We start from the raw sequence: 10,798 nt of genomic DNA, 5'->3' as shown, positions 1-10,798 counted from the left end.
AATCCTAAATTAGTTGGTGCTGTCATATCCTCTCAGGAGGATATTTTGAGATTTTCTTCTTTCATGTGTTTTTATACATTCGTGTATACATGTAGCAGATGATGAAACTCTGATGAAGAACTCCTGCATTCACCTAGTCACGTACATTTCCTTCCCTGTGGGCAGATTACTTGAGCCTAAAGTGATCAGCTAAAATGAGGACCCTGGGGGACTCAGAATGATAAAACAGCAATAATAGCTCTCATTCCTATACCAACTGTTCACTAACTGCCTTTTTTTCCCCCTTAAATTTTACAGAACAAAAATAACAGAAATGCAGGAGAATTAATCATATAGAATTGAAAATGATTTCTCCACATCATAAACTTCCTCAGTGGATGTCTGCAGAGAGTAAAGACAATGCTGTGGGTGACAAAAAGGTAGGATCTGATGTGAAAATCTAGTTGTGCTACATTACGCAGATGGTTTGGACTAACATTCAATTTTATTACATTTTCAGCTTGCGCCATTGTTCCAGTATTCATTGTTAATATATTTACAGCTTGTCTGTAGATTAATTGTATATATGTGGTACGTTTTTGATTGATGATCCATTTTGCCGTACATCATTTTTCATTTGACAGAACAACAATCTTAATATAAATTTCACCATGTAATATGTTAATACCTGTTAGTAAATAGTAATACTTTTAGTTCTTTCTTTCTGTATATTTGATTCATTTATATCTATTAACTATTCTTTAGAATCTGTATCTTCAACAAAGAGTATATCTGAATTCTAAGGCCCAGAACACTGGTCCTTAACCAGTAAGTTACCCTATTTTGGAATGTATTCATTATGCTGTATTTAATAATGTTAGGGTGCCTTCATGTCTCTAAAACTCCAGATATTCTTGGAAACCATCTCCTTAACATTTTATATAATTTTATTTATATATATATAATGTTGACATAAGCATATCTAGACTTAGGAAACTAATAAGAGATAATTGTCATAGCAGATGTTTTCTGTTGGGGGAATCAATATGGAAGAATGATTGTGGGGTAAGAAAGACCCACTGAGAGATATTAACTTGAAGAATTGTTAGTGCTCTCAGCAGTAAATAATCATGCCTTGACATGAGAGAGAATATATAGAAATGACATTACAACATATGTTTCTGGGAGAATATTCTTGGAAACTGGGTTTCCTTTGTTGGAAACCGTATATAATGATTGTGATAAGAAAACTTGGGCGGGGGGGATGAAAACTGCATGTCCCTTCCAGATGCAGGTAAGATACATATACAGCTCTTAGTCTGACAACAAAGGGTAGTAATGTATTTATTTCTGTATTCTGTATAGTGCTGTATTTATCTCTGATTAATAATCTTAGATTAAATTTAAATTGAGCCTGTTATTTCAACAATATCGAGTCGTTAACACAGACATGCAACAAATATAATCCGCTCTGTCTATCAGTGACTAAACAACAACATGGTATGAGGATTAAATTAATCAATAGCAGTCAAGACATGACTGTTACTGTGTATAAAACACTGAGTAGTACATTACTGTAGCTGATAGGGAGCCACGGACAGTGCCCTTGGGTACTCTGATCTATCTTGCCACCCAGGCAAGCCTTCCTCTGTGATAGGTGGTCCCTAAGGTTATGTCTACACAGCAAAGAAAGACCCGTGGCTGGCCTGTGCCAGCCGACTTGAGCTCATGGGGCTCAGACTCCAGGGCTGTTTATTGCTGTATAGACTTCTGGGCTCAGGCTGGAGCACGGGCTCTAGGATCCTCCCACCTCGCAGGGTCCTGGAGACCGGGCTCCAGCCTAAGCCCAGATGTCTACAAAGCCTTGAAATAGCCCCGCAGCCTGAGCCTTGCTAGCCCGAGTCAGCTGGCACAGGCCAGACGTGGTTTTTTCTTTGCTGTGTAGACGTACCCTTGCACCAAAAATCACAGTTATATTCAGATGACTCCTAGTCCCAGAGGACCAGTCACTTACCCCAGGTCAGTTGCATCTCAGATCTCAAACCAAAGACAATGCTTGTAGCCAATCCTGTAATTAACTAAAGGTTTATTAACTAGGAAAAAGAAATATGTTGTTTACAAGGTTAAAGCAGATAAACGCACACGAATGAGTTGCAGTCTTAAGTTTCAAAAGTTAATAGAAATTTATCTAATAAGCCAACTCTGTGTCCTTTAGGGCTAACCCACACTAGACAGCAGGGGACTCTTTGCTTATGCCTAGAAGTCTTCGCCCCTAAGCGTTCAAGCAGCATTTCTCCTTAACAGACATTTTTATTCCATTCCCCAAGTGTTCAGTCCGTGATGAGATGAGGGCTTGTGCACCTGCCGTTTTCAGGAGCAGGGGGGAAGCAATCAGCAAGTCTTTTGTCCACAATGACTTGTCTGATGTCTGTAGACCTTCTTTTATTGGGGAGGAGAGGACACCTCTTGTGGTAACGTAGCATTTCACACTTGGTAATGCTTCTCCCTGGATAGTGGGGGATTTACAGTCTTTGCAAACATTTTTATAGTTACAGAGCAAACATTACCTTATAACATGGTATTATGAGTAGGATTAATACACACAGCATCCTACAAGCATTCCATAAAATCTAAACAACTCAACACATTCTTATAACTCTGATATTTATTTTAGCAATGCTAACGCACAGTTGAGCCAGATTGGTTTTTGTCAGTGTTCAGTGAGGCCATGCATCTAGTTTTGGGTCTTCCAAACTGTCTTTTTCTTACCTTCCACTTCTAAGTTTAACACCCTGTTTCCTGCATAGTCTTCCTATATGGCGCATTTTATTAAGAGGGGTCTTGGTGATGCATGAAGGCTCAATGGGTTGAGAGAGTCGAGGGAGGGAACGACTACAATGGGATCTGTGAAGGAGTGTGTACATTACTCCTGAGGGCATTCTGTACCAAAAAATTAAAAATTCTGTGCACAATATTTTAAAATTCTGCAAATTTTATTTGTCAATTGTTGGAGGCTCCAGCATAGCATTGGGGAGCACAGGCCACTGGCTGCACAGAGGTGGGAGATCACTGTGCAGCACCCAACGGGACATGGACTCAGCAGTGAGGCTGCACCCAACCCTGACACAGCGCAAGGACCGTCCAAGAAACATCCCAGGGCCCTGCCCCTCCGTGCCAGGTGCACCAGGTGGGGACAGGCAGGCTCAGCAAGGCAGGATCCAAGTGTGGAGTGGCTTAGTGTGGGGGGATCCAGGTGTGGGTTGAGAGGGCAATCTGGGTGCGGGTGGCTCAGTGGGGGATCTGGGTGCAGAGGGGATCTGGATTGGGGTGTTCTGGGTGCAACGGTAATGGGACTCTGCAGGAGGGTCCAGGTGAAGGTGGTTGGGACTCAGCGGGGGGGAGGTCGGGTGTGTGGGGGAGATAGAGCTCGGCAGGGGATATGGGTGTGGGGGCCTCAGGGGAGGCCAAGATGCTGGGGCAGTGGGGCTCAGTGGGGTGGGGATCCAGGTGCAGCTGGTTGGGGCTCAGTGGGGTGGGGATCTGGGTGCAGGTGGGTTGGTGGGGTGGTCCAGGTGTAGGGGGAGTGGGGCTCATCGTGAGGGTTCTGAGTGTGCGGGGCAACGCTCAGCAGGAGGGCCTGGATACACGGGGCTTGGGTGGATGGGGGAGTAGCTCCCTGTACAGGGATCCCTCCCCCTGCAGCTGAGGAGCGATGGGTGTGGGGAGTGGAGGGGGAGAGAGTTTGCAGAGCTTCCTGCAGCTGGGGGAGAAATCTGAGGGTGGGTCTGACCTGGCCCCAGATGCTGTGCAGAGAAGAGGAACCAGCCGGGACTAGCAGCTCAGTTGGTGCAGGGTAGGAACCACCAGCTGGGTCTTCTCCAGTCCCGCCTCCTGCCCCACAGTGATTTACCTCTCTGCTGGCTGGCCTGGGCCCACAAAACACACTGTGGGTGGGGTGGGGGGGTTGCATGACTGCTCTTGTGGCTTCCCTTTGCTTCCCATCAGAAAGTCATTTTTCTGCAGGGAAGCAAAGAAATCTGCGGGGGACATCAATTCTGCACATGCGCAGTGGTGCAGAATTCCCTTAGGAGTAGTACATGCAGCTGCTTACAGAGAAGACTACATGCATCAGCAGTTTCTGGTGCACATGAACCCTTATATCCCCGGAGATGTACACAAGAAACAAACAAACAAAAACCAATACTTCTCTGTTATGAGCAGAAGCTGCACATTACAAGACAGCAGCTGAATATAAGTGGCACATAGTTATGTACAAATTTTTTTGCTTATGATCAATAACTATCAACAAAGATCTGAAATGCAGTTTCCCTCACCCCCAAAGGTTGCAGCTGATCTTATCAGGATATACCTCTCAATCAAGAGATGGATGCACTGCTATGGACAAATTTCAGCCAGAGCCAAATTATAAATCCTTTCTATTTTAAAAAAAAAAAAAAGAAAACCAACCCATTAACACATTTCCCCCGACCCCACACCCCCCCCCCCCAAAAAACCTTAACCAAAACTGAAAAGAAAATTCAAAGGCTCTAAAAACTGAAATTTCACACCAAAAGGCTACTACCTACATTTACAGAGAACAATTTTATTTCCGCTTTAGAATGTAACCATAACTATGGAGATGCTACTGTGTCCATGATATGCACTGTGGCCAGTTTGTGTCGCCTTGAAGGTGCTATGGATTATTTTTCTCCTGTGGGTCTGACTCAAGGTTGTTTCCAAAGCTAGGTATTTCTTACTGTAGTGTGTTATGTTGGCTGCCAAATAACTGATGGCTTGTTATCGGTACAAAATGGTATGTTCTGTACAGAGTAGAATTCGCTAACGTGATGCTGCCAAGGACAAGCTGTGTTCAGCATTGTGTCAGGTGTTTAAGGATAAACCCTGATCTACACTGACCGCATAGTCACAGCCAGCATTGTTTGATTACTCTAATTTTTAGTCCCGCCCTAGTGCTGTTAATGTCTAGCAAAGACAAGGCCTGAGCCACTGTCTTAGACGTAATAAGTTTTATAAGAAGGAACAAAATAAAAATGTTAACCAAGTATAGATGAGATGAAATATCAACTACAATTGATATTACACTTAATATGTATATGGTAGTTTGATTCTTCAGGGCACCTGACTAATAATTTAAAAATTACTCTTCTGCAGCCCAACGTTTCACATGCTCCTGGGTGTTTGGGCTACGCTCCTCTCTGCAGCTTCGTGGAGGTAGATCAGCCTTTTGGTGCTGCATGCTCTAGTCACGCCCTCTCTGCTGCTGTTTGCTGCCAGACTCTGCCTTTGCAGCAGCAAACGGTGGCAGTTTCTGTTTCTCCCACCCTTACTCTTCTGTTTTCGCTTGTTTTGCCCAGATTTTGTGAAGTGGGGAGCAGTGTTCTTCCTCTTCCTCCCTGGGTTGGTTATCCCTCAGGTTTAACCCTCCTTCAGTCTCCACTGCAGCGTCTCCCTGCCTGCTCTTCTCCCCCTGTAGAGGCATGACAGGGCAGCCAGGAAAGCACTGGGTCAAATCCAAGCGGTGCTCTATATGTGATGCAGCCTTTCCAGGCTCAACAGATGGGGAGTTGTGCCCAGACTGCACCCAGCCTTCTGTCTCAAACTCTCTTAGGTCCCCCTTCACTCCTCCTTTGAGGAAGTGATTAGGGATGAATTGAACAAGTCTGATAAGGGCAAGCACATTCACAAGAGCCCCCCACCTCAGGGTCTGTAACATGCAAGAGCCAAAGGCCTCTATTGCTGAGACATCAGGGGTGGACGCTGCAGTAGCATCCCTCGCCAGGGATATGGTTATTCCCTCAGGAGGGGAGTTCTCCCCGAAGGATCCCATAGATAGAAAGATGGAAGCCACTCTCCAAAAGGACTTTGAAGTCTCCTCTGCCACCCTCCGAGCGTCCTTGGCAGTTCCCTGCTTGGCTGGAGCATCTCTTTCCTGGACGGAAGATCTCAAAGGCCTTAAGCCCAGAGATCACCTTATCTTTGGTTCCATTTTAAAGAGCATCTCCCTAACAACAGAATTTGTAGCTGAAGCCTCAGTGGATACGATCAGGCTGTCAGTCCAAGCCATGGCTTCTAGCTGAATAGCCAGGCACCACCTATGGCTCTGACCCTGGAAGGTGGATACTCACTCTGAGCAAGTCCTATGCTCAGCCAAGTTTACAGTTTCCCTCCTTTTTGGAGAAAAAGTTGGCTACGTTGGTGGCTGACAATGTGGCAAAATCCACACAGCCTCTCCCGTCCCCACTAACTGCCCTCAGGAGAGACTGTGGACCAGCCTTCAGACAGAGGCACTCCTTTCGCTCCTCATCTTTGCAGAGGTACCAGCAAAGGGACACAGATTCTTCCAGGGAAAACAGTGGAATCAGGCCCTGGGGTTGGGAAGTGTTGAGGGAGCAGCTCGCACCCGCCAATCCAGTGCAAATCCCAGAAACCCTGGAATTCCAACCATTCTGGACTTCTTCCAAAAAAGCATAGACAGAGGTCTTCAGCCCAGTACAGTTGCCCGTCGGTGTCTGCTCTTAGTAGCATGCTATTCACAACATGCTTAGGTTTCCTCATGGCAGACAAGCCACAGGTAGCCAGATTCCTTGGAGCAGTCTGGTTAGCCAGTCCGGCAGTCAAGCCACTCTTCCCAAAATGGGATTTACTGCTAGTTTTGGGGGCCCTGACAAGCCATCCGCTCAAACCGTTGACTACAGTGTTCTTATTTGTCCATTAAGACGTGTTTTAGTAGCTGCTGCATCCTCCAGGCGAGTGTCGGAGCTGGCAGCCTTATCTATGCAGCAGCCTTTACTGCATGTTCCATGAGGTCAAGGTGGGGTTCAGGACACCAGAATCTATTTTTACTAAGGTAAATTCCTACTACTTTGGTTCCCAAGAGGTTGTGCTTCCTTTGTTCTGTCCAAAACCACAGCAGCAAACAGAGACGACATGGCATACCTGAGGTTTTTAAGGCACTTCTGACATCTATACCTATCTCATAGAGCTGGAAGGGACCCTAAAAGGTCATCGAGTCCAGCCCCCTGCCTTCACTAGCAGGACCAAGTACTGTTTTTGCCCCAGATCCCTAAGTGGCCCCCTCAAGGATTGAACTCACAACCCTGGGTTTAGCAGGCCAATGCTCAAACCACTGAGCTATCCCTCCCCCCTCTATCTCAAGTGTACACAGTCCACAAGAAGATTGGGCTCTCTATTCTTGTCCTTCCACTCAAAATGGCAGGGACTTAGAGCTTCCAAGTCCTCCATTGATAGGTGGATTAGACTATGTATTGTGGAAGCCTACAAATCATTGGAGGTTCCTAGCTCAGAAGAGATCAAGGCGCGCTCCACAAGATCTGTAGCAACCTCATAGGCACAATGAGAAAATGCATCCCCTTTGGAATTTGAAAAGTGAACACTTGGTCTGCAGCTAACACCTTCATTGAGCACTATAGAATGGACTTTCTTCTGCAGTGGTCTCCTTTGGCAGAAAGGTGCTGTTGGTGATGGCCCAGAAATAATACAGGGCTTTTGGGTGAGCTCACTCAAAAGGGGGGTACTTCTTTAATACCAAACTCTTGTTTTATACCCCTCTTTATGTCTAATCACTGCTTGCTACTTCCCAGACATCCAGAATTGTGGGAGATGCTGCTTGCAGAAAGGAAATTGATAGGAAATTTTCTGTTCATTTTAATGAACTGTACAAATTATTTCATATGTCCATGTATTGCACCACAAAAACTATATTAAAATAACATTATTAAGGTTGCAAAGTCAAACATTCCAAAGCTAGGAAATGCCAGAATTTAGGTTGCCTGTGTGACATTAATTTGCTCCACTTGTGAATGTGTATACAGAGACTTTATCTGCTAAGCCCTAACAAGTCTCAGCTGAGCATGTGCAATTTGTTACAGGTTTATAACTTGGCCAAAATTGGGCTAATTTTTACAGGGATGGTAAAAGGCACATCCCTGACTCCAAAGCTATCTCCTGACAGATTTCAGGTTCCTGCTCCAAAGCATGGAGATGCTACAGCATTTTGAAGAAAAGGTTGCCAGAAATTTTTAACCTGGACAAAACATATTTTCCCCTAGTCTTGTTCTCAGAAATGATGAACTCTTTTGGCTGAAGTTTTACAAAAACAAGTCAATAAAAGGCTGACACCTGGCGTGGAAAATTTCAGCCCAAATGGTTAAAGTTTGGCAAATTTGTAAGCAAGTGAAGACAGGGTCTTTAATAAAGGGTGGTGCTATGAGCTGTCTATTTTAAAGTTTGTAACTGTTCTGCTAAATAGTTTTACAGTAACAAACCAATCCCAAAATTGTTTTGGTAGCCAGGACTATGGCTTTAAGAAAGTTGTATTGCTAATGAATGTGTTTGCAATGTGGCTAAATATGCCCTATAACAGATCCTCTTCTAAATGTTGTTAAACAGAAATCTCATGTTCAGAGGAGTGTTCTGGAAAATGACCTGCCTTTCTTAGAGTTCCATGGCTCTGTTGTTTATAGCTATGATGCCAGTGACTGTTCCTTTCTGTCAGAAGATATCAGGTAAAAGCTTGCATGTTTTCTTGGTGTGTGTGTCTATCGCTACCTCAGAAGGGTTTGTGTTTTTCACATGCACATCTATACCTGTTGTGCAATTTTCATACACATAGTGGGTCAGCTACTCAGCCATAGAAAATGTCTGTCGATAATAGATGTCTTCTCTTTAGTGTAAGTAGCAGAATTCTGTCTGGTTTTACATATTGTTTACAAGCACCAAGTGAAATTACAGTTTCTTAGGACTAAAAATTATCCATAAATGCTACTGAATGACATCTGCAGTGAGTGGAAATTTAGAAATAAACTTTTAACTTTAGCTGACTGGATGTAGTTCTGCATTTGTACCCTTTTTGTGAGACTTCATGTCTGGAGACAGCAGTCTTTAAAGTGCAAATCCTGTACTCTACAAGTGTGTAACTTTTCACATTGTGACTAACTCCATGGATTTCAATAATTTCAGTAGGACTACAGTGTGTAAAGTATGTGTTTGAATCTTTGCCAGATCAGAGCCTAAAGATATATTATCAATTCATTATGCAAATTGTTGGTTTCTGGATTTGGATAGTGCATACAGTATTTTGGGGGACAAACTTAACATAAGATCATCAGTAAATTGAGAAAAATAGTTATGAGCAAGAACTTCCAAAAATATATCTAAGGAAGGAGTGTCCAGTTTCTGTTTTTCTCTCCCTTGGGGTGAATTTAATTGTGGCACAGCAGGCCAACGAACCGGTGTCTGTACTGCATAAGACCTGTAGTTAAGGGTGTACGTTGTTTGGAAGGTGTCAGGTGAGCCCTTTGTAGTAGGGTGAATTTCACCATCAGTGTGGAGGCTGTTTGACTACCACTCTACTAACAGCCCCTGAACAGGGAGTGAGAGAAGTAGTTTTTTAGTCGTTCATTCTAAAGTAAGCTATACTGTTGTCATATGTTATAGATGATATATGTGTAATAGAATTACTAAATGGGAATTAATCAACCTGTTTTCTCTTCAGAAGAAACCTATCTGGTGGAGATGTGATAGGATTTGACATTGAATGGCCACCCTCATATACTAAAGGGAAAGTAGGGAAAGTCGCCCTAATCCAAATATGTGTCTCGGAGAAAAAATGCTACTTGTTTCACATTTCTTCAATGTCAGGTCAGCATCATTCTTTCTGTGCTCTGGTTCATATGGCCATGAATTGCCTCTCTGTGTCAGGTTACTTGATCTGTGCTTTTGCCTCCAGAAGCAGACAGTACTTCCTGTTTCAGCTGATAGAGAAAACCCACCCCCACTCTAGTGCACATATCCAACTATGCAATTCTGTGTGGGTATGTTAGTCTCTGTCAGCTCACATAGGTCGTTTATATCATGAAAGTGACACCGTTACTACAAAATTAATTTAATTAAAAAATCCTTATTGGTGTTATTAACATTGTAAATTATGGCTGAATCAATTTTAAAAGCTAGATTTTTTCAAAAGAGTTTAGTGTCCAGAAGGTCCCATCTGGGCACCTAAATGAAGTGGCCAGATTTTCTAAAGTGCTCAGTATCCAGCAGCTCCCATTGTTCCCAAACAAGGAGGAAAGAAAGTTTCCTTCTCATTTACTCTGCTAATGTTTTCATTTCTCTTTGAAGACGACTGTCATAGCTTACTTACACAGTCACCTTCTTGTGCTCCTGAGGAAGGGTTTGAATTCAGGAAAACTATCTTTACTAAAATAAAAAGTATTAAACATTCATACCATTTGCCCAATATAATTTGTTTGGTTCTCTCCCCTCCACCCCCCCCAGAAATGAAACTATAGGCCTATATTTTGCTGACAACAACCCTTATTACCTTGGCTCAACTGGTTAAAAACCTTATGAGTGGTCAGAATGCTATTGGTTCTTAAAATCTGTGTGTTATCCTGTATTCCTATAGGGGAGGTATCAAATATCTGCTGTGCAGACTAGTTCTAGCTTGCTTGATGTATCTGTGGCAAGCCTGGTGTGTACAGTGTCTGTGGAACCTAAGGTTTTGTGGTTGTAAATGAAACCACCTAAATGAACAGAGAGTAAACTGATGCAATGTTGTTGTCATGTGTCTGCAGACGTTCTGAATCTGTGTGAAAAGGGCCATTATTCTCATTGGGGTGTTCACTCTAATGTTTAATAACGACACTTTAAATGTCTGTATTTAATTGCTTATTTTAGCAAATGTGGTGGGGAGATGTTGAAGGGTAGGAAATTCAGATGGAAGAAAGGTACAAAGACGTGAAAGAGGGAGAGAAACAATGAAAGGAGGTCAAGTATC

At 43.5% G+C, this 10,798-nt stretch overlaps 1 protein-coding gene across 5 annotated transcripts in view; it reads left to right on the top strand.

The window, feature by feature from the left end:
* Positions 1-305: 305 nt before the first annotated feature.
* WRN (WRN RecQ like helicase) overlaps positions 306-10,798 on the top strand; it is a 91,262-nt gene continuing 80,769 nt past the window's right edge. For 3 of the 5 annotated variants that reach the window (XM_029911923.1, XM_029911921.1, XM_026653293.2), the window contains exons 1-3: positions 306-419; positions 8,410-8,525; positions 9,515-9,660. In XM_029911923.1, coding sequence (XP_029767783.1) covers positions 345-419; positions 8,410-8,525; positions 9,515-9,660 — 337 coding nt within the window. In that variant the 5' untranslated portion in view covers positions 306-344. The remainder of the gene's footprint in view (positions 420-8,409; positions 8,526-9,514; positions 9,661-10,798) is intronic. The other 2 variants (XM_029911922.1, XM_026653295.1) reach the window with 2 other exon arrangements.

The sequence above is a fragment of the Terrapene carolina genome, unplaced genomic scaffold, assembly GCF_002925995.2.
Source record: "Terrapene carolina triunguis isolate 2854851 unplaced genomic scaffold, T_m_triunguis-2.0 Scaffold136, whole genome shotgun sequence".
Lineage (NCBI taxonomy): Eukaryota > Metazoa > Chordata > Testudines > Emydidae > Terrapene > Terrapene triunguis.
The sequence above is the reverse complement of the archived record's forward strand: the minus strand, read 5'-3'. Positions and strand labels throughout refer to the sequence as shown.